General features: G+C 59.5%; 1 protein-coding gene across 1 annotated transcript in view; it reads left to right on the top strand.

The window, feature by feature from the left end:
• Positions 1-26,427, top strand: part of EXOC6B (exocyst complex component 6B) — a 239,086-nt gene that overhangs the window by 62,557 nt on the left and 150,102 nt on the right. The window contains exons 4-8 of the mRNA XM_069745123.1: positions 3,094-3,184; positions 3,381-3,426; positions 3,963-4,167; positions 25,796-25,966; positions 26,082-26,150. Of these exons, the coding sequence (XP_069601224.1) occupies positions 3,094-3,184; positions 3,381-3,426; positions 3,963-4,167; positions 25,796-25,966; positions 26,082-26,150 (582 nt within the window). The remainder of the gene's footprint in view (positions 1-3,093; positions 3,185-3,380; positions 3,427-3,962; positions 4,168-25,795; positions 25,967-26,081; positions 26,151-26,427) is intronic.

The raw sequence follows: 26,427 nt of genomic DNA, 5'->3' as shown, positions 1-26,427 counted from the left end.
GAAGCTGAGCTGTGATTGGTGGTACCGGAGGAGCTGAGCTGTGATTGGTGGTACCGGAGAAGCTGAGCTGTGATTGGTGGTACCGGAGAAGCTGAGCTGTGATTGGTGGTACCGGAGGAGCTGAGCTGTGATTGGTGGTACCGGAGGAGCTGAGCTGTGATTGGTGGTACCGGAGAAGCTGAGCTGTGATTGGTGGTACCAAAGGAGCTGAGCTGTGATTGGTGGTACCAAAGGAGCTGAGCTGCGATTGGTGGTACCAAAGGAGTGGAGCTGTGATTGGTGGTACTGGAGGAGCTGAGCTGTGATTGGTGGTACTGTAGGAGCTGAGCTGTGATTGGTGGTACTGGAGGAGCTGAGCTGTGATTGGTGGTACCGGAGGAGCAGAGCTGTGCTTGGTGGGATGATGGGAGCAGCTGAGCTGTGATTAGGATGACTGGAGGAGCTGAGCTATGATTGGCGGGATGACTGGAGGAGCTGAGCTATGATTGGCGGGATGACTGGAGGAGCTGAGCTATGATTGGCAGGATGACTGGAGGAGCTGAGCTGTGATTGGCGGGATGACTGGAGGAGCTGAGCTATGATTGGCGGGATGACTGGAAGAGCTGAGCTATGATTGGCGGGATGACTGGAAGAGCTGAGCTATGATTGGCGGGATGACTGGAGGAGCTGAGCTATGATTGGCGGGATGACTGGAGGAGCTGAGCTATGATTGGCGGGATGACTGGAGGAGCTGAGCTATGATTGGCGGGATGACTGGAAGAGCTGAGCTATGATTGGTGGGATGACTGGAGGAGCTGAGCTATGATTGGCGGGATGACTGGAGGAGCTGAGCTATGGTTGGCAGGATGACTGGAGGAGCTGAGCTGTGATTGGGATGATGGGAGGAGCTGAGCTGTGATTGATGGGATGACGGGAGGAGCTGAACTATGATTGGTGGGATGACTGGAGGAGCTGAGCTATGGTTGGCGGGATGACTGGAGGAGTTGAGCTATGATTGGCGGGATGACTGGAGGAGCTGAGCTATGATTGGCGGGATGACTGGAAGAGCTGAGCTATGATTGGCGGGATGACTGGTAGAGCTGAGCTATGATTGGCGGGATGACGGGAGGAGCTGAACTATGATTGGTGGGATGACTGGAGGAGCTGAGCTATGGTTGGCGGGATGACTGGAGGAGCTGAGCTATGATGGCGGGATGACTGGAGGAGCTGAGCTATGATTGGCGGGATGACTGGAGGAGCTGAGCTATGATTGGCGAGATGACTGGAGGAGCTGAGCTGTGATTGGGATGATGGGAGGAGCTGAGCTATGATTGATGGGATGACGGGAGGAGCTGAACTATGATTGGTGGGATGACTGGAGGAGCTGAGCTATGGTTGGCGGGATGACTGGAAGAGCTGAGCTATGATTGGTGGGATGACTTGAGGAGCTGAGCTGTGATTGGCGGGATGACTGGAAGAGCTGAGCTATGATTGGTGGGATGACTGGAGGAGCTGAGCTATGGTTGGCGGGATGACTGGAGGAGCTGAGCTATGATTGGCGGGATGACTGGAGGAGCTGAGCTATGATTGGCGGGATGACGGGAAGAGCTGAGCTATGATTGGCGGGATGACTGGAAGAGCTGAGCTATGATTGGTGGGATGACTGGAAGAGCTGAGCTATGATTGGCAGGATGACTGGAGGAGCTGAGCTGTGATTGGCGGGATGACTGGAGGAGCTGAGCTGTGATTGGGATGATGGGAGGAGCTGAGCTATGATTGATGGGATGACGGGAGGAGCTGAACTATGATTGGTGGGATGACTGGAGGAGCTGAGCTATGGTTGGCGGGATGACTGGAGGAGCTGAGCTATGGTTGGCGGGATGACTGGAGGAGCTGAGCTGTGATTGGGATGATGGGAGGAGCTGAGCTATGATTGATGGGATGACGGGAGGAGCTGAACTATGATTGGTGGGATGACTGGAGGAGCTGAGCTATGGTTGGCGGGATGACTGGAGGAGCTGAGCTGTGATTGGCGGGATGACTGGAGGAGCTGAGCTGTGATTGGGATGATGGGAGGAGCTGAGCTATGATTGATGGGATGACGGGAGGAGCTGAACTATGATTGGTGGGATGACTGGAGGAGCTGAGCTATGGTTGGCGGGATGACTGGAGGAGCTGAGCTATGATTTTCGGGATGACTGGAGGAGCTGAGCTATGATTGGGGGATGACTGGAGGAGCTGAGCTGTGATTGGGATGATGGGAGGAGCTGAGCTATGATTGATGGGATGACGGGAGGAGCTGAACTATGATTGGTGGGATGACTGGAGGAACTGAGCTATGGCTGGCGGGATGACTGGAAGAGCTGAGCTATGATTGGTGGGATGACTGGAGGAGCTGAGCTATGATTGGTGGGATGACTGGAGGAGCTGAGCTATGGTTGGCGGGATGACTGGTGGAGCTGAGCTATGATTGATGAGATGATGGAAGAAGCTGAGCTGTGATTAGTGGGATGACGAGAGGAGGTGAGCTGTGATTGGGATGATGGGAGGAGGTGAGCTGTGATTAGGATGACTGGAGGAGCTGAGCTATGATTGGTGGGATGACTGGAAGAGCTGAGCTATGATTGGCGGGATGACTGGAAGAGCTGAGCTATGATTGGTGGGATGACTGGAAGAGCTGAGCTATGATTGGTGGGATGACTGGAGGAGCTGAGCTATGGTTGGCGGGATGACTGGTGGAGCTGAGCTATGATTGGTGGGATGACTTGAGGAGCTGAGCTGTGATTGGCGGGATGACTGGAAGAGCTGAGCTATGGTTGGCGGGATGACTGGTGGAGCTGAGCTATGATTGGCGGGATGACTGGAAGAGCTGAGCTATGATTGGTGGGATGACTTGAGGAGCTGAGCTGTGATTGGCGGGATGACTGGAAGAGCTGAGCTATGATTGGTGGGATGACTGGAGGAGCTGAGCTATGGTTGGCGGGATGACTGGTGGAGCTGAGCTATGATTGGTGGGATGACTGGAGGAGCTGAGCTGTGATTGGGTGTATCAGAGGGTATATGTGGGATATTTCTAATCGTTGCTGACAGTGCGTCTTCTCCCTCCGTCCTCAGTTGTCTTCCACCATGAAGGATCTGCAGAGGTGTCGCATCCAGCAGAGGAATATTGCCGCCACCGTGGAGAAGCTGAGCCTGTGCCTGCCCGGTAGGTGCCGGGAGAATCCCACCCGTCTCTACTGGCCTGAACTTTAGGTTGTGTTCACTCTGAAATTAGCAATTTTTGGCCGGCTGCCGCGGTCCTCGCAGGTGGTGCACATCATTGTTGTGTTTTATCTGCAGTAACGTGATGTTTTGGGGGAAACGTTTGTTTTTCTTTTCTTAATTGTTGTTTTTGTCTTCAGTGCTGGAGATGTACAGTAAACTACGGGAGCAGATGAGGGCAAAGAGGTGAGTGGTCCTGTCTCACAGGGGAGATGGAAATGTAATTCTTTTGGAAATTTTTCCTTAACCTGTTGAATAATTGTGCATGTATGCCCTCTAGAGCTGAAATCTCCCAGCTGCGCGCTCAGCTTCTGGGATGCATTGTCTCCAGTGCGGACTCTCCTATATCCCTCTGCAGCAGTCCTCCATCATTTCCTAGACCTCTGCTTGCTGTCAGTGTGCGTTGTCGCTGTAATTCATGCTCTCCACACCGCGGGCTGCCTGGATGCACGATTGCAGCCTGAGATGATATTCTTTGATATGCTACGACATTTTGGAGATAGCATACCCCAAAACTCCAACCAAGGACCAGACGTGTCCAGCGCCGTCCCTGGCCGGCTATTCCCAGCGCTGCAGCAGGTGAATGACGGGCCTCTCCATTGCGTGTACATAAGGAGAGGACCTGTCAGTCACCTCCATCAGCCCTGGAAAGAGCCTGCACCGGACTGGCCACGACCATAGCGTTATGTTGTAAGTGATCCGCCGTGTCCCCTCCGTTGCAGACATTACCCCGCACTGAAGACCCTGGAGCAGATGGAGCACACGTACCTGCCGCAGGTCAGCCACTACCGCTTCTGCCAGACCATGGTGGAAAACATCCCCAAGCTTCGGGAGGAGATCAAAGACGTCTCCATGTCGGATCTGAAGGATTTCCTGGAAAGCATCCGCAAGCACTCGGAAAGGATCGGGGAGTTTGCCATGAAGCAGGTAGGAGAACCCCCCTCATGTCGGGTCCCCACTGTCACCTGATTGGAGTAGTAGTCCCCCCTTCCATGTACTGGACCCTGCAGGTGAGACCCGTTCATTATTGGACTTTGTGGCTCAGCGGCCGTGGGACGTGCCCTGCCGGTGCTCGGTGCGGACCCTCGGGCCCCATCACTTAATTTCTCAGCTCTCTTGCAAGTTTTCTTGGAGAGGGGACGGAAGTCTGGGAACTTTAGGTGTAAAGTTTCTGGCCGACGACTTTCACCCACGTGACGTCTGTGCCGGCTCCTCTCTCCCAGGTTGTCGGAGTTGATCAGAGAGGTGCGATCTCTTTTTGATCCATCATTACCCTCAAACGATTGGTTGTAAAGCTGCCGACTTTGGCGCCTCCCTCCTGCTGTGGGCACCCCGTGAATGTTCCCCATGTCGGTGCCCTTTATCTAAGGGGGTAAATGCTCTGCGGGGTCCTGGGGTGCAGTAATCTTCATTCTGCAGCTCAGGGCGGCACCAGGCACTTCTTATCCGATGCCCAGTATCGCCCACCGGCCGGTAATGACACCAGAGCACCCACCTTTCTCCACCGACCACCCAGAGCCACGTCGGGAGGTTTAATCTCTTGACACCTGGTTGGCAGCGCCGTGGCGTTGACATTCCTGGCGGTTCAGCCAGAGTTCAGAGATAATTGGTGAAGGAAAGTGGCGGCGGTGGATGGGATGGCGGTGGGATGCCGTCCCCCTGCATGTGTTACACTTTAAATGATACTGATTATAAGCGAGGGCTTCGGGGTGAATTGGCAGAAACATCCGAGAGAAGTGATGCCAGAAATACTCCCACCTAAACGCTGCCAGACGGCCGGGGGTGCACGGGAAGGAAGGTGCGCGTGTGTCATCGGCCGCTCGCATCCACTAGAGAAGCGTCTCCTACCGTGGCCGCCATATGGAATCAATAGCTGTCCTGAGAGTGATCCGCTTCTCCTGCAGCAGCTGCCGGAAAGTGCGAGATGCTCGGGGGATTGGAAGATGGCAAGCTCCGGCTTCAGGCTGGGGGGTGGAGTGAGCGTGGCTCATGGTCCGTGCCAGCAGCTTCTATAGACACCGTACAGGGAGTCGCTCAGTCTCCACCATGGCCGTATAACGGTGGCCGGCACACAGACGAGGCTCGGAGGATGGGAAGATGTCAAGCTCCGGCTTCAGGCTGGGGGGTGGAGCGAGCGTGGCTCATGGTCCGTGCCAGCAGCTTCTATAGCTGGAGTGTGGAGTGAGCGTGGCACATGGTCCGTGCCAGCAGCTTCTATAGCTGGAGCGTGGAGCGAGCGTGGCTCGGGGTCTGTGCCAGCAGCTTCTATAGCTGGAGCGTGGAGCGAGCATGACTCAGCGTCCGTGCCAGCAGCTTCTATAGGTGGAGCGAGCGTGGCTTGGGGTCCGTGCCAGCAGCTTCTATAGCTGGAGCGTGGAGCGAGCGTGGCTCGGGGTCCGTGCCAGCAGCTTCTATAGCTGGAGCGTGGAGCGAGCGTGGCTCGGGGTCTGTGCCTGCAGCTTCTATAGCTGGAGCGTGGAGCGAGCGTGGCTCGGGGTCCGTGCCTGCAGCTTCTATAGCTGGAGCGTGGAGCAAGCCTGGCTCGGGGTCCGTGCCAGCAGCTTCTATAGCTGGAGCGTGGAGCGAGCGTGGCTCGGGGTCCGTGCCTGCAGCTTCTATAGCTGGAGCGTGGAGCGAGCGTGGCTCGGGGTCCGTGCCAGCAGCTTCTATAGCTGGAGCGTGGAGCGAGCGTGGCTCGGGGTCCGTGCCTGCAGCTTCTATAGCTGGAGCGTGGAGTGAGCGTGGCTCGGGGTCCGTGCCAGTAGCTTCTATAGCTGGAGCGTGGAGTGAGCGTGGCTCGGGGTCCGTGCCTGCAGCTTCTATAGCTGGAGTGTGGAGTGAGCGTGGCACATGGTCCGTGCCAGCAGCTTCTATAGCTGGAGCGTGGAGCGAGCGTGGCTCGGGGTCTGTGCCAGCAGCTTCTATAGCTGGAGCGTGGAGCGAGCATGACTCAGCGTCCGTGCCAGCAGCTTCTATAGGTGGAGCGAGCGTGGCTTGGGGTCCGTGCCAGCAGCTTCTATAGCTGGAGCGTGGAGCGAGCGTGGCTCGGGGTCCGTGCCAGCAGCTTCTATAGCTGGAGCGTGGAGCGAGCGTGGCTCGGGGTCTGTGCCTGCAGCTTCTATAGCTGGAGCGTGGAGCGAGCGTGGCTCGGGGTCCGTGCCTGCAGCTTCTATAGCTGGAGCGTGGAGCAAGCCTGGCTCGGGGTCCGTGCCAGCAGCTTCTATAGCTGGAGCGTGGAGCGAGCGTGGCTCGGGGTCCGTGCCTGCAGCTTCTATAGCTGGAGCGTGGAGCGAGCGTGGCTCGGGGTCCGTGCCAGCAGCTTCTATAGCTGGAGCGTGGAGCGAGCGTGGCTCGGGGTCCGTGCCTGCAGCTTCTATAGCTGGAGCGTGGAGTGAGCGTGGCTCGGGGTCCGTGCCAGTAGCTTCTATAGCTGGAGCGTGGAGTGAGCGTGGCTCGGGGTCCGTGCCTGCAGCTTCTATAGCTGGAGCGTGGAGTGAGCGTGGCTCGGGGTCCGTGCCAGCAGCTTCTATAGCTGGAGTGTGGAGCGAGCGTGGCTCGGGGTCCGTGCCTGCAGCTTCTATAGCTGGAGCGTGGAGCGAGCGTGGCTCAGCGTCCGTGCCAGCAGCTTCTATAGCTGGAGCGTGGAGCGAGCGTGGCTCGGGGTCCGTGCCTGCAGCTTCTATAGCTGGAGCGTGGAGCGAGCGTGGCTTGGGGTTCGTGCCAGCAGCTTCTATAGCTGGAGCGTGGAGTGAGCGTGGCTCTGGGTCCGTGCCTGCAGCTTCTATAGCTGGAGCGTGGAGCGAGCGTGGCTCGGGGTCCGTGCCAGCAGCTTCTATAGCTGGAGCGTGGAGCGAGCGTGGCTCGGGGTCCGTGCTAGCAGCTTCTATAGCTGGAGCGTGGAGCGAGCGTGGCTCGGGGTCCGTGCTAGCAGCTTCTATAGCTGGAGGGTGGAGCGAGCGTGACTCGGGGTCCGTGCCAGCAGCTTCTTTAGCTGGAGCGTGGAGCGAGCGTGGCTTGGGGTCCGTGCCAGCAGCTTCTATAGCTGGAGTGTGGAGCGAGCGTGGCTCGGGGTCCGTGCCAGCAGCTTCTATAGCTGGAGTGTGGAGCGAGCGTGGCTTGGGGTCCGTGCCAGCAGCTTCTATAGCTGGAGCGTGGAGTGAGCGTGGCTCGGGGTCCGTGCCTGCAGCTTCTATAGCTGGAGCGTGGAGTGAGCGTGGCTCGGGGTCCGTGCCAGCAGCTTCTATAGCTGGAGTGTGGAGCGAGCGTGGCTCGGGGTCCGTGCCTGCAGCTTCTATAGCTGGAGCGTGGAGCGAGCGTGGCTCAGCGTCCGTGCCAGCAGCTTCTATAGCTGGAGCGTGGAGCGAGCGTGGCTCGGGGTCCGTGCCTGCAGCTTCTATAGCTGGAGCGTGGAGCGAGCGTGGCTTGGGGTTCGTGCCAGCAGCTTCTATAGCTGGAGCGTGGAGTGAGCGTGGCTCTGGGTCCGTGCCTGCAGCTTCTATAGCTGGAGCGTGGAGCGAGCGTGGCTCGGGGTCCGTGCCAGCAGCTTCTATAGCTGGAGCGTGGAGCGAGCGTGGCTCGGGGTCCGTGCTAGCAGCTTCTATAGCTGGAGCGTGGAGCGAGCGTGGCTCGGGGTCCGTGCTAGCAGCTTCTATAGCTGGAGGGTGGAGCGAGCGTGACTCGGGGTCCGTGCCAGCAGCTTCTTTAGCTGGAGCGTGGAGCGAGCGTGGCTTGGGGTCCGTGCCAGCAGCTTCTATAGCTGGAGTGTGGAGCGAGCGTGGCTCGGGGTCCGTGCCAGCAGCTTCTATAGCTGGAGTGTGGAGCGAGCGTGGCTTGGGGTCCGTGCCAGCAGCTTCTATAGCTGGAGTGTGGAGCGAGCGTGGCTCGGGGTCCGTGCTAGCAGCTTCTATAGCTGGAGCGTGGAGCGAGCGTGGCTTGGGGTCCGTGCCAGCAGCTTCTATAGCTGGAGTGTGGAGCGAGCGTGGCTCGGGGTCCGTGCCAGCAGCTTCTATAGCTGGAGTGTGGAGCGAGCGTGGCTTGGGGTCCGTGCCAGCAGCTTCTATAGCTGGAGTGTGGAGCGAGCGTGGCTCGGGGTCCGTGCCAGCAGCTTCTATAGCTGGAGCGTGGAGTGAGCGTGGCTCGGGGTCCGTGCCTGCAGCTTCTATAGCTGGAGCGTGGAGTGAGTGTGGCTCGGGATCCGTGCCAGCAGCTTCTATAGCTGGAGTGTGGAGCGAGCGTGGCTCGGGGTCCGTGCCAGCAGCTTCTATAGCTGGAGCGTGGAGTGAGCGTGGCTCGGGGTCCGTGCCTGCAGCTTCTATAGCTGGAGCGTGGAGTGAGTGTGGCTCAGGATCCGTGCCAGCAGCTTCTATAGCTGGAGCGTGGAGTGAGCGTGGCTCGGGGTCCGTGCTAGCAGCTTCTATAGCTGGAGCGTGGAGCGAGCGTGGCTCTGGGTCTGTGCCAGCAGCTTCTATAGCTGGAGCGTGGAGCGAGCGTGGCTCGGGGTCCGTGCCAGCAGCTTCTATAGCTGGAGCGTGGAGTGAGTGTGGCTTGGGATCCGTGCCAGCAGCTTCTATAGCTGGAGCGTGGAGTGAGCGTGGCTCGGGGTCCGTGCTAGCAGCTTCTATAGCTGGAGCGTGGAGTGAGCGTGGCTCGGGGTCCGTGCCTGCAGCTTCTATAGCTGGAGGCTGGAGTGAGCGTGGCTCGGGGTCCGTGCTAGCAGCTTCTATAGCTGGAGCGTGGAGCGAGCGTGGCTCGGGGTCCGTGCTAGCAGCTTCTATAGCTGGAGCGTGGAGTGAGCGTGGCTCGGGGTCCGTGCTAGCAGGTTCTATAGCTGGAGTGTGGAGCGAGCGTGGCTCGGGGTCCGTGCTAGCAGCTTCTATAGCTGGAGCGTGGAGCGAGCGTGGCTCGGGGTCCGTGCCAGCAGCTTCTATAGCTGGAGTGTGGAGCGAGCGTGGCTCGGGGTCCGTGCCAGCAGCTTCTATAGCTGGAGCGTGGAGCGAGCGTGGCTCGGGGTCCGTGCCAGCAGCTTCTATAGCTGGAGTGTGGAGCGAGCGTGGCTCGGGGTCCGTGCCAGCAGCTTCTATAGCTGGAGCGAGCGTGGCTCGGGGTCCGTGCCTGCAGCTTCTATAGCTGGAGTGTGGAGTGAGCGTGGCTCGGGGTCCGTGCTAGCAGCTTCTATAGCTGGAGTGTGGAGCGAGCGTGGCTCGGGGTCCGTGCTAGCAGGTTCTATAGCTGGAGTGTGGAGCGAGCGTGGCTCGGGGTCCGTGCTAGCAGCTTCTATAGCTGGAGCGTGGAGTGAGCGTGGCTCGGGGTCCGTGCCAGCAGCTTCTATAGCTGGAGCGTGGAGCGAGCGTGGCTCGGGGTCCGTGCCAGCAGCTTCTATAGCTGGAGCGTGGAGCGAGCGTGGCTTGGGGTCCGTGCCAGCAGCTTCTATAGCTGGAGTGTGGAGCGAGCGTGGCTCGGGGTCCGTGCCAGCAGCTTCTATAGCTGGAGTGTGGAGCGAGCGTGGCTCGGGGTCCGTGCCAGCAGCTTCTATAGCTGGAGTGTGGAGCGAGCGTGGCTCGGGGTCCGTGCCAGCAGCTTCTATAGCTGGAGCGTGGAGCGAGCGTGGCTCGGGGTCCGTGCCTGCAGCTTCTATAGCTGGAGTGTGGAGTGAGCGTGGCTCGGGGTCCGTGCCAGCAGCTTCTATAGCTGGAGCGTGGAGCGAGCGTGGCTCGGGGTCCGTGCCTGCAGCTTCTATAGCTGGAGTGTGGAGTGAGCGTGGCTCGGGGTCCGTGCTAGCAGCTTCTATAGCTGGAGTGTGGAGCGAGCGTGGCTCGGGGTCCGTGCCTGCAGCTTCTATAGCTGGAGCGTGGAGCGAGCGTGGCTCGGGGTCCGTGCCAGCAGCTTCTATAGCTGGAGTGTGGAGCGAGCGTGGCTCGGGGTCCGTGCTAGCAGGTTCTATAGCTGGAGTGTGGAGTGAGCGTGGCTCGGGGTCCGTGCCAGCAGCTTCTATAGCTGGAGTGTGGAGCGAGCGTGGCTCGGGGTCCGTGCCAGCAGCTTCTATAGCTGGAGTGTGGAGCGAGCGTGGCTCGGGGTCCGTGCCAGCAGCTTCTATAGCTGGAGCGTGGAGCGAGCGTGGCTCGGGGTCCGTGCCTGCAGCTTCTATAGCTGGAGTGTGGAGTGAGCGTGGCTCGGGGTCCGTGCCAGCAGCTTCTATAGCTGGAGCGTGGAGCGAGCGTGGCTCGGGGTCCGTGCCTGCAGCTTCTATAGCTGGAGTGTGGAGTGAGCGTGGCTCGGGGTCCGTGCTAGCAGCTTCTATAGCTGGAGTGTGGAGCGAGCGTGGCTCGGGGTCCGTGCCTGCAGCTTCTATAGCTGGAGCGTGGAGCGAGCGTGGCTCGGGGTCCGTGCCAGCAGCTTCTATAGCTGGAGTGTGGAGCGAGCGTGGCTCGGGGTCCGTGCTAGCAGGTTCTATAGCTGGAGTGTGGAGTGAGCGTGGCTCGGGGTCCGTGCTAGCAGCTTCTATAGCTGGAGCGTGGAGCGAGCGTGGTTCGGGGTCCGTGCTAGCAGGTTCTATAGCTGGAGTGTGGAGCGAGCGTGGCTCGGGGTCCGTGCTAGCAGGTTCTATAGCTGGAGCGTGGAGTGAGCGTGGCTCGGGGTCCGTGCCAGCAGCTTCTATAGCTGGAGCGTGGAGTGAGCGTGGCTCGGGGTCCGTGCTAGCAGCTTCTATAGCTGGAGCGTGGAGCGAGCGTGGCTCGGGGTCCGTGCTAGCAGGTTCTATAGCTGGAGTGTGGAGCGAGCGTGGCTCGGGGTCCGTGCCAGCAGCTTCTATAGGTGGAGCGAGCGTGGCTTGGGGTCCGTGCCAGCAGCTTCTATAGCTGGAGCGTGGAGCGAGCGTGGCTCGGGGTCCGTGCCTGCAGCTTCTATAGCTGGAGCGTGGAGCGAGCGTGGCTCGGGGTCCGTGCCAGCAGCTTCTATAGCTGGAGCGTGGAGCGAGCGTGGCTTGGGGTCCGTGCCAGCAGCTTCTATAGCTGGAGCGTGGAGCGAGCGTGGCTCGGGGTCCGTGCCAGCAGCTTCTATAGCTGGAGCGTGGAGTGAGCGTGGCTCGGGGTCCGTGCTAGCAGGTTCTATAGCTGGAGCGTGGAGCGAGCGTGGCTCGGGGTCCGTGCTAGCAGCTTCTATAGCTGGAGTGTGGAGCGAGCGTGGCTCGGGGTCCGTGCCAGCAGCTTCTATAGCTGGAGTGTGGAGCGAGCGTGGCTCGGGGTCCGTGCTAGCAGCTTCTATAGCTGGAGTGTGGAGCGAGCGTGGCTCGGGGTCCGTGCTAGCAGCTTCTATAGCTGGAGCGTGGAGCGAGCGTGGCTCGGGGTCCGTGCTAGCAGCTTCTATAGCTGGAGTGTGGAGCGAGCGTGGCTCGGGGTCCGTGCCAGCAGCTTCTATAGCTGGAGCGTGGAGCGAGCGTGGCTCGGGGTCCGTGCTAGCAGCTTCTATAGCTGGAGTGTGGAGCGAGCGTGGCTCGGGGTCCGTGCTAGCAGCTTCTATAGCTGGAGCGTGGAGCGAGCGTGGCTCGGGGTCCGTGCCAGCAGCTTCTATAGCTGGAGCGTGGAGCGAGCGTGGCTCGGGGTCCGTGCCAGCAGCTTCTATAGCTGGAGCGTGGAGCGAGCGTGGCTCGGGGTCCGTGCCAGCAGCTTCTATAGCTGGAGCGTGGAGCGAGCGTGGCTCGGGGTCCGTGCTAGCAGGTTCTATAGCTGGAGTGTGGAGCGAGCGTGGCTCGGGGTCCGTGCCAGCAGCTTCTATAGCTGGAGTGTGGAGCGAGCGTGGCTCGGGGTCCGTGCCAGCAGCTTCTATTGCTGGAGCGTGGAGCGAGCGTGGCTCGGGGTCCGTGCCAGCAGCTTCTATAGCTGGAGTGTGGAGCGAGCGTGGCTCGGGGTCCGTGCTAGCAGCTTCTATAGCTGGAGTGTGGAGCGAGCGTGGCTCGGGGTCCGTGCCAGCAGCTTCTATTGCTGGAGCGTGGAGCGAGCGTGGCTCGGGGTCCGTGCCAGCAGCTTCTATAGCTGGAGTGTGGAGCGAGCGTGGCTCGGGGTCCGTGCTAGCAGGTTCTATAGCTGGAGCGTGGAGCGAGCGTGGCTCGGGGTCCGTGCCAGCAGCTTCTATAGCTGGAGTGTGGAGCGAGCGTGGCTCGGGGTCCGTGCCAGCAGCTTCTATAGCTGGAGCGAGCGTGGCTCGGGGTCCGTGCCTGCAGCTTCTATAGCTGGAGTGTGGAGTGAGCGTGGCTCGGGGTCCGTGCTAGCAGCTTCTATAGCTGGAGTGTGGAGCGAGCGTGGCTCGGGGTCCGTGCTAGCAGGTTCTATAGCTGGAGTGTGGAGTGAGCGTGGCTCGGGGTCCGTGCTAGCAGCTTCTATAGCTGGAGCGTGGAGTGAGCGTGGCTCGGGGTCCGTGCCAGCAGCTTCTATAGCTGGAGCGTGGAGCGAGCGTGGCTCGGGGTCCGTGCCAGCAGCTTCTATAGCTGGAGCGTGGAGCGAGCGTGGCTCGGGGTCCGTGCCAGCAGCTTCTATAGCTGGAGCGTGGAGCGAGCGTGGCTCGGGGTCCGTGCCTGCAGCTTCTATAGCTGGAGTGTGGAGTGAGCGTGGCTCGGGGTCCGTGCTAGCAGCTTCTATAGCTGGAGTGTGGAGCGAGCGTGGCTCGGGGTCCGTGCCTGCAGCTTCTATAGCTGGAGCGTGGAGCGAGCGTGGCTCGGGGTCCGTGCCAGCAGCTTCTATAGCTGGAGTGTGGAGCGAGCGTGGCTCGGGGTCCGTGCTAGCAGGTTCTATAGCTGGAGTGTGGAGTGAGCGTGGCTCGGGGTCCGTGCCAGCAGCTTCTATAGCTGGAGCGTGGAGTGAGCGTGGCTCGGGGTCCGTGCTAGCAGCTTCTATAGCTGGAGCGTGGAGCGAGCGTGGCTCGGGGTCCGTGCTAGCAGGTTCTATAGCTGGAGTGTGGAGCGAGCGTGGCTCGGGGTCCGTGCTAGCAGGTTCTATAGCTGGAGCGTGGAGTGAGCGTGGCTCGGGGTCCGTGCCAGCAGCTTCTATAGCTGGAGCGTGGAGTGAGCGTGGCTCGGGGTCCGTGCTAGCAGCTTCTATAGCTGGAGCGTGGAGCGAGCGTGGCTCGGGGTCCGTGCTAGCAGGTTCTATAGCTGGAGTGTGGAGCGAGCGTGGCTCGGGGTCCGTGCCAGCAGCTTCTATAGGTGGAGCGAGCGTGGCTTGGGGTCCGTGCCAGCAGCTTCTATAGCTGGAGCGTGGAGCGAGCGTGGCTCGGGGTCCGTGCCTGCAGCTTCTATAGCTGGAGCGTGGAGCGAGCGTGGCTCGGGGTCCGTGCCAGCAGCTTCTATAGCTGGAGCGTGGAGCGAGCGTGGCTTGGGGTCCGTGCCAGCAGCTTCTATAGCTGGAGCGTGGAGCGAGCGTGGCTCGGGGTCCGTGCCAGCAGCTTCTATAGCTGGAGCGTGGAGTGAGCGTGGCTCGGGGTCCGTGCTAGCAGGTTCTATAGCTGGAGCGTGGAGCGAGCGTGGCTCGGGGTCCGTGCTAGCAGCTTCTATAGCTGGAGTGTGGAGCGAGCGTGGCTCGGGGTCCGTGCCAGCAGCTTCTATAGCTGGAGTGTGGAGCGAGCGTGGCTCGGGGTCCGTGCTAGCAGCTTCTATAGCTGGAGTGTGGAGCGAGCGTGGCTCGGGGTCCGTGCTAGCAGCTTCTATAGCTGGAGCGTGGAGCGAGCGTGGCTCGGGGTCCGTGCTAGCAGCTTCTATAGCTGGAGTGTGGAGCGAGCGTGGCTCGGGGTCCGTGCCAGCAGCTTCTATAGCTGGAGCGTGGAGCGAGCGTGGCTCGGGGTCCGTGCTAGCAGCTTCTATAGCTGGAGTGTGGAGCGAGCGTGGCTCGGGGTCCGTGCTAGCAGCTTCTATAGCTGGAGCGTGGAGCGAGCGTGGCTCGGGGTCCGTGCCAGCAGCTTCTATAGCTGGAGCGTGGAGCGAGCGTGGCTCGGGGTCCGTGCCAGCAGCTTCTATAGCTGGAGCGTGGAGCGAGCGTGGCTCGGGGTCCGTGCCAGCAGCTTCTATAGCTGGAGCGTGGAGCGAGCGTGGCTCGGGGTCCGTGCTAGCAGGTTCTATAGCTGGAGTGTGGAGCGAGCGTGGCTCGGGGTCCGTGCCAGCAGCTTCTATAGCTGGAGTGTGGAGCGAGCGTGGCTCGGGGTCCGTGCCAGCAGCTTCTATTGCTGGAGCGTGGAGCGAGCGTGGCTCGGGGTCCGTGCCAGCAGCTTCTATAGCTGGAGTGTGGAGCGAGCGTGGCTCGGGGTCCGTGCTAGCAGCTTCTATAGCTGGAGTGTGGAGCGAGCGTGGCTCGGGGTCCGTGCCAGCAGCTTCTATTGCTGGAGCGTGGAGCGAGCGTGGCTCGGGGTCCGTGCCAGCAGCTTCTATAGCTGGAGTGTGGAGCGAGCGTGGCTCGGGGTCCGTGCTAGCAGGTTCTATAGCTGGAGCGTGGAGCGAGCGTGGCTCGGGGTCCGTGCCAGCAGCTTCTATAGCTGGAGTGTGGAGCGAGCGTGGCTCGGGGTCCGTGCCAGCAGCTTCTATAGCTGGAGCGAGCGTGGCTCGGGGTCCGTGCCTGCAGCTTCTATAGCTGGAGTGTGGAGTGAGCGTGGCTCGGGGTCCGTGCTAGCAGCTTCTATAGCTGGAGTGTGGAGCGAGCGTGGCTCGGGGTCCGTGCTAGCAGGTTCTATAGCTGGAGTGTGGAGTGAGCGTGGCTCGGGGTCCGTGCTAGCAGCTTCTATAGCTGGAGCGTGGAGTGAGCGTGGCTCGGGGTCCGTGCCAGCAGCTTCTATAGCTGGAGCGTGGAGCGAGCGTGGCTCGGGGTCCGTGCCAGCAGCTTCTATAGCTGGAGCGTGGAGCGAGCGTGGCTCGGGGTCCGTGCCAGCAGCTTCTATAGCTGGAGCGTGGAGCGAGCGTGGCTCGGGGTCCGTGCCTGCAGCTTCTATAGCTGGAGTGTGGAGTGAGCGTGGCTCGGGGTCCGTGCTAGCAGCTTCTATAGCTGGAGTGTGGAGCGAGCGTGGCTCGGGGTCCGTGCCTGCAGCTTCTATAGCTGGAGCGTGGAGCGAGCGTGGCTCGGGGTCCGTGCCAGCAGCTTCTATAGCTGGAGTGTGGAGCGAGCGTGGCTCGGGGTCCGTGCTAGCAGGTTCTATAGCTGGAGTGTGGAGTGAGCGTGGCTCGGGGTCCGTGCCAGCAGCTTCTATAGCTGGAGCGTGGAGTGAGCGTGGCTCGGGGTCCGTGCTAGCAGCTTCTATAGCTGGAGCGTGGAGCGAGCGTGGCTCGGGGTCCGTGCTAGCAGGTTCTATAGCTGGAGTGTGGAGCGAGCGTGGCTCGGGGTCCGTGCTAGCAGGTTCTATAGCTGGAGCGTGGAGTGAGCGTGGCTCGGGGTCCGTGCCAGCAGCTTCTATAGCTGGAGCGTGGAGTGAGCGTGGCTCGGGGTCCGTGCTAGCAGCTTCTATAGCTGGAGCGTGGAGCGAGCGTGGCTCGGGGTCCGTGCTAGCAGGTTCTATAGCTGGAGTGTGGAGCGAGCGTGGCTCGGGGTCCGTGCCAGCAGCTTCTATAGGTGGAGCGAGCGTGGCTTGGGGTCCGTGCCAGCAGCTTCTATAGCTGGAGCGTGGAGCGAGCGTGGCTCGGGGTCCGTGCCTGCAGCTTCTATAGCTGGAGCGTGGAGCGAGCGTGGCTCGGGGTCCGTGCCAGCAGCTTCTATAGCTGGAGCGTGGAGCGAGCGTGGCTTGGGGTCCGTGCCAGCAGCTTCTATAGCTGGAGCGTGGAGCGAGCGTGGCTCGGGGTCCGTGCCAGCAGCTTCTATAGCTGGAGCGTGGAGTGAGCGTGGCTCGGGGTCCGTGCTAGCAGGTTCTATAGCTGGAGCGTGGAGCGAGCGTGGCTCGGGGTCCGTGCTAGCAGCTTCTATAGCTGGAGTGTGGAGCGAGCGTGGCTCGGGGTCCGTGCTAGCAGCTTCTATAGCTGGAGTGTGGAGCGAGCGTGGCTCGGGGTCCGTGCTAGCAGCTTCTATAGCTGGAGCGTGGAGCGAGCGTGGCTCGGGGTCCGTGCCAGCAGCTTCTATAGCTGGAGCGAGCGTGGCTCGGGGTCCGTGCCAGCAGCTTCTATAGCTGGAGTGTGGAGCGAGCGTGGCTCGGGGTCCGTGCTAGCAGCTTCTATAGCTGGAGCGTGGAGCGAGCGTGGCTCGGGGTCCGTGCTAGCAGGTTCTATAGCTGGAGTGTGGAGCGAGCGTGGCTCGGGGTCCGTGCCAGCAGCTTCTATAGCTGGAGCGTGGAGTGAGCGTGGCTCGGGGTCCGTGCCAGCAGCTTCTATAGACACCGTACAGGGAGACGCTCCGTCTCCACCATAGCCGTGTAACCGTGGCCGGCGCACAGACGAGGCTCGGACAGCGCTGTTATAGGTACATAGACCCTGCATCACATAGTCACGTCTCATGGTCGCGGCAGCTTCATGGAGCAGGCTCAGGAGCTGAGATCGCCCCATGCCCAGCAGATGCCAGCAGTGACTGGACCGAGCGCTCATGCCGCTGTCGGTCAGTTTTGTGGTTGTGCACCGGGGACCATCGGTCCCTCCTGCGATGTGATCAGAGACAAAAAATGAAAGTAAAAATTTAAGAAAAAAAAATCAAGGTTTTTAGGTGAATAGATCAAAATGTGAGATCTTGGGAGGAACACGAGTAACTATATTGCCTCAATGTATGGATTCCCTATTCCTTCATCAAGTATTGAAGGATAGACCTAGGCCGCACATCGGGTCATATTAATAATAATTGCTAATAATATTCGCAAATTCCTCCAATTAGAAATGTAGTATAGTTCTCCTGATTAGTTATGTTGCTTGTCCCTAGTGCAGGACATTGCAGTAGCTTACGTATCCATGGTTACAACCACTCATATAGTGACAGTTGCTAGTGGTCGTAACCATGGATACCTAAGCTCCAATGGCTGCACATGAGGTAAGCACCATAGTGAATCAGAAGAACTACACTACATTTCTAATTGGAGGAATTTGCGGATGTTATTATTGTTACACCTGCTACATATTGGGATAGGATCTCGGAGATGGGAATACTTCTATAAACCCTTAATATTTGACTACTGTAAAGGGGGAGGGTATGTAAGAGGACACCACGGCCGACCATCGCCCAGTCCTCACGCTTCCCATCCTATAGTGTCCAGAAATTGCCTTCTGCAGGGCAGGCGAGGTGACGATGGCGGCCACGAGACTCCAGCGCTCCGGACCCGGCCACGGATGAGCAGTTAATCAAGATACCGGCCGTCATGGCCCCAAGTCTCTGCACCCCGGAAATTGATCCAGAAAATGACGTATTTCTCCCAGAACGTTCTTGCAGTCTCGCACGCTTTATTATACACATGTTTATTTCCTTTGTGTGTATTGGAACAACACAAAAAAAAAACCAAATTGGACATAATTTCACACAAAACCCCCAAAATGTGCCGGACAAAATTGTTGGCACCCTCAACCTAATACTTGGTTGCACACCCTTTGGAATAAATCACTTCCTATAACCATCATCAAGCTTCTTACACCTCTCACCTGGAATCTTGGACGACTCTTCTTTTGCGAACTGCTCCCGGTCTCTCATATGTGAAGGCGTCTTCTCCCAACAAAAAGTGTCAATACGGCATCGCCCACCTTAGACCCCACGCCCCTCTGCCCGGGGTCGCCCTGCTGTCAGGATGTGGTCTCTCTGAGCATGTGGCAGTTAGCGTTGTGTCCAGCAGAGGGCAGTGTCTGACCAGGATTGATCACTGCTGTCTGCAGCTAACACCAGTGTTAGATAAATGAGGGTCACCGTGGAGGGTCACAGGGCCAGTCGTTTGTATCCATAAAGGGGCATTTAGGGCCTATAGAAGAGGGATCACTGGCTCATCACTTACATGTCTGCCAGAGAAGGCCATGCCGCCCCTGCAGCCCTGTCCGGGGTCAGTGTATTTTACTGCTTTGTCTGGACTCCTTCCTTATTGACTTATGGTTATTTTAGTATTTTTTTTTATATTTTTCTAATAATTATATAAGTCACTGGGTGATTTGTTATTTGTACGTTCTTGTGTTGTGGGACTGGCAGGTAATGTTCCCTTTTGGGTGTCTGTTGATGGGGGAGTTACTCCTGCTATATCCTATATTTGCTATAATATGAGACATCTGCCTGAGAAGTTTCCCTCTAGTTATTCGGTGTCGCTTGGATGAACGGTCACTGGTCCGCCTCATTATGGAGCATCACGTGTCATCTCTGGTCATTAGCCCCCCGGCCCACCTGTGTGTGCTGATTCCTCTGCTGGCAAATAGGTTCATGCCGTGCAGTCATCGTGGTGAAGGCAGTGTGTAGGGCTTTCCTTAAGGTATTGTCCTCCAGCAAGAAAGGGTTAACATTCTGCCGTCATCCTGGTAGTGGGGGGCTCTCAGGGTCTGGTTATGGGGGGGTTAATGCTCTGCAGTCCTCCTGGTGACTGGGGGCTCTCAGGGTCTGGTTATGGGGGGTTAATGCTCTGCAGTCCTCCTGGTAGTGGGGGGCTCTCAGGGTCTGGTTATGGGGGGTTAATGCTCTGCAGTCCTCCTGGTAGTGGGGGGCTCTCAGGGTCTGGTTATGAGGGGTTAATGCTCTGCAGTCCTCCTGGTGACTGGGGGGCTCTCGGGGTCTGGTTATGGGGGGGTTAATGCTCTGCAGTCCTCCTGGTGACTGGGGGGCTCTCGGGGTCTGGTTATGGGGGGTTAATGCTCTGCAGTCCTCCTGGTGACTGGGGGGGCTCTCTGGGTCTGGTTATAAGGTGTTAATGCTCTGCAGTCCTCCTGGTGACCGGGGGGCTCTCGGGGTCTGGTTATAAGGTGTTAATGCTCTGCAGTCCTCCTGGTGACCGGGGGGCTCTCGGGGTCTGGTTATAAGGGGTTAATGCTCTGCAGTCCTCCTGGTGACTGGGGGGGCTCTCGGGGTCTGGTTATGAGGGGTTAATGCTCTGCAGTCCTCCTGGTGACTGGGGGGGGGCTCTCGGGGTCTGGTTATGAGGGGTTAATGCTCTGCAGTCCTCCTGGTGACCGGGGGGCTCTCGGGGTCTGGTTATGAGGGGTTAATGCTCTGCAGTCCTCCTGGTGACCGAGGGGCTCTCGGGGTCTGGTTATGTGGGGTTAATGCTCTGCAGTCCTCCTGGTGACCGGGGGGCTCTGGGGTCTGGTTATGATGGGTTAATGCTCTGCAGTCCTCCTGGTGACTGGGGGGGCTCTCGGGGTCTGGTTATAAGGGGTTAATGCTCTGAAGTCCTCCTGGTGACCGAGGGGTATCTCGGGGTCTGGTTATGAGGGGTTAATGCTCTGCAGTCCTCCTGGTGACCGGGGGGGCTCTCGGGGTCTGGTTATGAGGGGTTAATGCTCTGCAGTCCTCCTGGTGACCGGGGGGGTATCTCGGGGTCTGGTTATGAGGGGTTAATGCTCTGCAGTCCTCCTGGTGACCGGGGGGCTCTGGGGGTCTGGTAATGAGGGGTTAATGCTCTGCAGTCCTCCTGGTGACCGGGGGGGCTCTCGGGGTCTGGTTATGAGGGGTTAATGCTCTGCAGTCCTCCTGGTGACCGGGGGGCTCTCGGGGTCTGGTAATGAGGGGTTAATGCTCTGCAGTCCTCCTGGTGACCGGGGGCTCTCGGGGTCTGGTTATGAGAGGTTAATGCTCTGCAGTCCTCCTGGTGACCGGGGGGCTCTCGGGGTCTGGTTATAAGGGGTTAATGCTCTGCAGTCCTCCTGGTGACCGGGGGGGCTCTCGGGGTCTGGTTATAAGGGGTTAATGCTCTGCAGTCCTCCTGGTGACCGGGGGGGCTCTCGGGGTCTGGTAATGAGGGGTTAATGCTCTGCAGTCCTACTGGTGACCGGGGGCTCTCGGGGTCTGGTTATGGGGGGTTAATGCTCTGAAGTCCTCCTGGTGACCGGGGGGGCTCTCGGGGTCTGGTTATGAGGGGTTAATGCTCTGCAGTCCTCCTGGTGACTGGGGGGGCTCTCGGGGTCTGGTTATGAGGGGTTAATGCTCTGCAGTCCTCCTGGTGACTGGGGGGGGCTCTCGGGGTCTGGTTATAAGGGGTTAATGCTCTGCAGTCCTCCTGGTGACTGGGGGCTCTCGGGGTCTGGTAATGGGGGTGGGGGGGGGGGGGGGGGGGGGGCTAATGCTCTGAAGTCCTCCTGGTGACCGGGGGGCTCTCGGGGTCTGGTTATGAGGGGTTAATGCTCTGCAGTTCTCCTGGTGACCGGGGGGCTCTCGGGGTCTGGTTATAAGGGGTTAATGCTCTGCAGTCCTCCTGGTGACTGGGGGGCTCTCGGGGTCTGGTTATAAGGGGTTAATGCTCTGCAGTCCTCCTGGTGACCGGGGGGCTCACAGGGTCTGGTTATAAGGGGTTAATGCTCTGCAGTCCTCCTGGTGACTGGGGGGGCTCTCGGGGTCTGGCTATGAGGGGCTAATGCTCTGAAGTCCTCCTGGTGACCGGGGGGCTCTCGGGGTCTGGCTATGAGGGGCTAATGCTCTGAAGTCCTCCTGGTGACCGGGGGGGCTCTCGGGGTCTTGTTATGAGGGGTTAATGCTCTGCAGTCCTCCTGGTGACTGGGGGGGCTCTCGGGGTCTGGTTATGAGGGGCTAATGCTCTGCAGTCCTCCTGGTGACTGGGGGCTCTCGGGGTCTGGTTATGAGGGGGGGGGGGGGGTTAATGCTCTGCAGTCCTCCTGGTGACCGGGGGGCTCTCTGGGTCTGGTTATGAGGGGTTAATGCTCTGCAGTCCTCCTGGTGACTGGGGGGGCTTTCGGGGTCTGGTTATGAGGGGTTAATGCTCTGCAGTCCTCCTGGTGACCGGGGGCTCTCGGGGTCTGGTTATGAGGGGTTAATGCTCTGCAGTCCTCCTGGTGACCGGGGGCTCTCGGGGTCTGGTTATGGGGGGGTTAATGCTCTGCAGTCCTCCTGGTGACGGGGGGGCTCTCGGGGTCTGGTAATGAGGGGTTAATGCTCTGCAGTCCTCCTGGTGACCGGGGGCTCTCGGGGTCTGGTTATGAGGGGTTAATGCTCTGCAGTCCTCCTGGTGACCGGGGGGGGGGGGGGGGGCTCTGTCTGGTTATGGGGGGGTTAATGCTCTGCAGTCCTCCTGGTGACTGGGGGTCTCTAGGGGTCTGGTTATGAGGGGCTAATGCTCTGAAGTCCTCCTGGTGACCGGGGGGGGGGGGGGGGGGGCTCTGTCTGGTTATGAGGGGCTAATGCTCTGCAGTCCTCCTGGTGACCGGGGGGCTCTCGGGGTCTGGTTATGGGGGGGGGTTAATGCTCTGCAGTCCTCCTGGTGACCGGGGGGGGGGGGGGGGCTCTGTGTCTGGTTATGAGGGGCTAATGCTCTGCAGTCCTCCTGGTGACCGGGGGGCTCTCGGGGTCTGGCGTATGTAACCACTTAGGGTTTTTCATCTGCGCAGCCTGAATCTTTCATGACTAGCCTGCACACACCGGGGAGCCGTTTCCAGGCGGTGTCTGGCTATCGGTGTCTGGCTATCGCTGCGCCGTCTCCCACCTTTGATCTTGCCATGTTCCCTCTCCCCGTGAAGCTCTGCTGCCTCGGCTCTGCAGCTTTTCTTCTGTAATTGTTCTCATCGGTATCCTTGTACATGGCATTGTTCGTATCTACAGCACATGTGCCCTTTGTTCAGGTTAATAAAGCTCTATGGGCACTTCTGGGGCAGAGCCATACAAGCCCCATGTACAAGCCCCATGTAAGTGGTCGCCTTTCTGGGTCATAGATCACCTATGGCTTTACCTTCGGTGATCACACCATCACCCTGGTCATTCACTCTATTACAGTGGTGCCTGTATTTTTTGTTGGCTGCAGACAAAAGGCATTGCATTCCCCAGTGGAATAATAACATAATAATCTTTATGAACTTTCCAGACGGTCACTGATCCACGAGTGACGTTTAATACAAGACACGCATGTGAATTTACACAACGTAAGGGTTGTTCCTGTACAGTGGAGCACGGTTATAGGAGCATAATGTGGGCACAAACAACCATGACCAATACCAAAAACGAGGGGATTTCTGAGTCCTGTGACGGTTCAAAAGTTAATTGGATGACTCGCCCTTTCTCCCCCCCTTCTGTGCCTGGACTCCTCGCCAGTTCCCTCCCTTGGCCCGGACTCCTCGCTCGATCTCTCCCTCCCTCGGCTCGGACTCCTCGCTCCAACGTTCCCTCCCTTGGCCCAGACTCCTCACTCAAACTCTTCCCCCCCCTCCCTCGGCCCGGACTTCTCGCTCGATCTCTCCCTACCGCTGCCCGGACTCCTCGCTCGATCTCTCCCTCGGCCCGGACTCCGTGCTCGATCTCTCCCTCCCTCCCTCAGCCCGGATTCCTCACTCGATCTCTCCCTCCCTCCCTCCCTTGGCCCGGACTCCTCGATCTCTCCCTCTCTCGGCCTGGACTCCTTTTCTTGAACTCTCCCTCGGCTCAGACTCTTCGCTCGATCTCTCCCTCCCTCCCTTGGCCCCGACTCCTCGCTCGAACTCTCCCTTCCTCCCTTGGCCCGGACTCCTCTCTCAATCTCTCCCTTCCGTGGCCCGGACTCCTCTCTCGATCTCTCCCTCCCTCGTCCCGGACTCTTCACTAGATCTCTCCCTCCCTTGTTTGGCCCGGACTCCTCTCTCGATCTCTCCCTCCCTCCCTCGGCCAGGACTTCTCGCTCTATCCCTCCCTTGGCCAGGACTCCTTGCTCGATTTCTCCCTCCCTCGGCCCAGACTCCTCTCTCGATCTCTCCTTTCCGTGGCCCGGACTCCTCTCGATCTCTCCCTTCCGTGGCCCGGACTCCTCTCTCGATCTCTCCCTCCCTAGGCCCGGACTGCTCTCTCGATCTCTCCTTTCTGTGGCCCGGACTCCTCTCTCAATCTCTCCCTCCCTTGAACTGGACTCCTCTCTCGATCTCTCCCTCCCTCCCTCGGCCAGGACTCCTCGCTCGAACTCTCCCTCCCTCTCTCCCCGCTCCCCGTCGGCCCGGACTCCTTGCTCGATTTCTCCCTCCCTCCCTTGGCCAGGACTCCTCTCTCCCTTGGCCAGGACTCCTTGCTCGATCTCTCCCTCCTCCCTTGGCCAGGACTCCTCTCTCGATCTCTCCCTCCCTCCCTTGGCCAGGACTTCTCTCTCGATCTCTCCCTCCCTCCCTTGGCCAGGACTCCTCTCTCGATCTCTCCCTCGCTCCCTTGGCCAGGACTCCTCTCTAGATCTCTCCCTCCCTCCCTTGGCCAGGACTCCTCTCTCGATCTCTCCCTCCCTCCCTTGGCCAGGACTCCTCTCTCGATCTCTCCCTCCCTCCCTTGGCCAGGACTCCTCTCTCGATCTCTCCCTCCCTCCCTTGGCCAGGACTCCTCTCTCGATCTCTCCCTCCCTCCCTTGGCCAGGACTCCTCTCTCGATCTCTCCCTCCCTCCCTTGGCCAGGACTCCTCTCTCGATCTCTCCCTCCCTCCCTTGGCCAGGACTCCTCTCTCGATCTCTCCCTCCCTCCCTTGGCCAGGACTCCTCTCTCGATCTCTCCCTCCCTCCCTTGGCCAGGACTCCTCTCTCGATCTCTCCCTCCCTCCCTTGGCCAGGACTCCTCTCTCGATCTCTCCCTCCCTCCCTTGGCCAGGACTCCTCTCTCGATCTCTCCCTCCCTCCCATGGCCAGGACTCCTCTCTCGATCTCTCCCTCCCTCCCTCCCTCCCATGGCCAGGACTCCTCTCTCGATCTCTCCCTCCCTCCCTCCCTCCCTCGGCCAGGACTCCTCTCTCGATCTCTCCCTCCCTCCCTCGGCCAGGACTCCTCTCTCGATCTCTCCCTCCCTCCCTCGGCCAGGACTCCTCTCTCGATCTCTCCCTCCCTCCCTCGGCCAAGACTCCTCTCTCGATCTATCTCTCTTGGACAGGACTCCTCTCTCGATCTCTCCCTCCCTCGGCCCGGACTTTTCGCTCGATCTTTCTCTCTCGGCCAGGACTCCTCTCTCGATCTCTCCCTCCCTCTCTCCCCACTCCCCGTCGGCCCGGACTCCTTGCTTGATTTCTCCCTCCCTCCCTTGGCCAGGACTCCTTTCCCGATCTCTCCCTCCCTCCCTTGGCCAGGACTCCTCTCTCGATCTCTCCCTCCCTCTCTCCCCACTCCCCGTCGGCCCGGACTCCTTGCTTGATTTCTCCCTCCCTCCCTTGGCCAGGACTCCTTGCTCGATTTCTCCCTCCCTCCCTTGGCCAGGACTCCTCTCTCGATCTCTCCCTCCCTCCCTTGGCCAGGACTCCTCTCTCGATCTCTCCCTCGCTCCCTTGGCCAGGACTCCTCTCTCGATCTCTCCCTCCCTCCCTTGGCCAGGACTCCTCTCTCGATCTCTCCCTCCCTCCCTTGGCCAGGACTCCTCTCTCGATCTCTCCCTCCCTCCCTTGGCCAGGACTTCTCTCTCGATCTCTCCCTCCCTCCCTTGGCCAGGACTTCTCTCTCGATCTCTCCCTCCCTCCCTCGGCCAAGACTCCTCTCTCGATTTCTCCCTCCCTCCCTTGGCCAGGACTTCTCTCTCGATCTCTCCCTCCCTCCCTCGGCCAGGACTCCTCTCTCGATCTCTCCCTCGCTCCCTTGGCCAGGACTTCTCTCTCGATCTCTCCCTCCCTCCCTTGGCCAGGACTTCTCTCTCGATCTCTCCCTCCCTCCCTTGGCCAGGACTTCTCTCTCGATCTCTCCCTCCCTCCCTTGGCCAGGACTTCTCTCTCGATCTCTCCCTCCCTCCCTCGGCCAAGACTCCTCTCTCGATCTCTCCCTCCCTCCCTTGGCCAGGACTCCTCTCTCGATCTCTCCCTCCCTCCCTTGGCCAGGACTCCTCTCTCGATCTCTCCCTCCCTTGGCCAGGACTCCTCTCTCGATCTCTCCCTCCCTCCCTTGGCCAGGACTCCTCTCTCGATCTCTCCCTCCCTCCCTTGGCCAGGACTCCTCTCTCGATCTCTCCCTCCCTCCCTTGGCCAGGGCTCCTCTCTCGATCTCTCCCTCCCTTGGCCAGGACTCCTCTCTCGATCTCTCCCTCCCTCCCTTGGCCAGGACTCCTCTCTCGATCTCTCTCTCCCTCCCTCCCATGGCCAGGACTCCTCTCTCGATCTCTCTCTCCCTCCCTCGGCCACGACTCCTCTCTCGATCTCTCCCTCCCTCCCTCGGCCAGGACTCCTCTCTCGATCTCTCCTTCCCTCCCTCGGCCAAGACTCCTCTCTCGATCTATCTCTCTCGGCCAGGACTCCTCTCTCGATCTCTCCCTCCCTCGGCCCGGACTCCTCGCTCGATCTTTCTCTCTCGGCCAGGACTCCTCTCTCGATCTCTCCCTCTCTCGAACTCTCACTCCCTCGGCCCGGACTCCTCGCTCGATCTATCTCTCCCTCAGCCCTGATTCTTTTCCATACTTTCTGACTTGTAGTACAGAATGAAAACCGTTTTCCATTTTTTAACAAATCTCATTTGTGTATTTCAGTATGTGTCTTTAGGTTTGAGAGTACACCCCTGCTACAATGCTCTTCCTTTTCTTTCTAGGCTCAGCAGCAGAGAAGCTTGGACAACATGTTAACTCTTCAAACCAAGGGCATCCTTGGAAAGAGATATAAAAAAGATCTATGTCTGAGTCCAGAAATGAATGGCACAAGCCCAATGTCTGAGCAGGATTCTGGAATTCTGGATGTGGAAGATGAGGATGAGGAAGAAGAGGTAAATTAACTCGGTGATGCGAGCAGGATGCCTTAGATTGTTGATAAATGATGATGTACATGGCGGATACTGTTGTTCTGCGAGATGTCAACGTAACATTCCTTATTTTTTCCAGGCTCCGGGGACACAAGACTTGGTGGATTTTTCACCAGTGTACCGTTGCTTGCACATCTACACTGTGCTGGTAAGTGCAGAGCACCAGGAAGATAGATTGGTAAAATAGGCTATTAGTGTATATCACAGCTTTAACTAAGGTTCCAATTCCACAGAAGGGTTTCTCAATATTTCTAATCAAAATCTCCTACTACTCAAATAGTGAACATCAAAGTACATACAATTCTATGTTAGTGCACTTTGTTCTCTAGTAAAAGCACCACATTAGCACAATACAAGTACCCCCTGCAGGTAGGCATGTACCTATTGGGGTGTACGAACCATCAAGTACTTAGTCCTGTGTTGAA

This window comes from Ranitomeya imitator, chromosome 1 (genome assembly GCF_032444005.1).
Source record: "Ranitomeya imitator isolate aRanImi1 chromosome 1, aRanImi1.pri, whole genome shotgun sequence".
NCBI classification, from domain to species: domain Eukaryota; kingdom Metazoa; phylum Chordata; class Amphibia; order Anura; family Dendrobatidae; genus Ranitomeya; species Ranitomeya imitator.
This window is presented reverse-complemented; position numbering and strand designations above follow the sequence as displayed.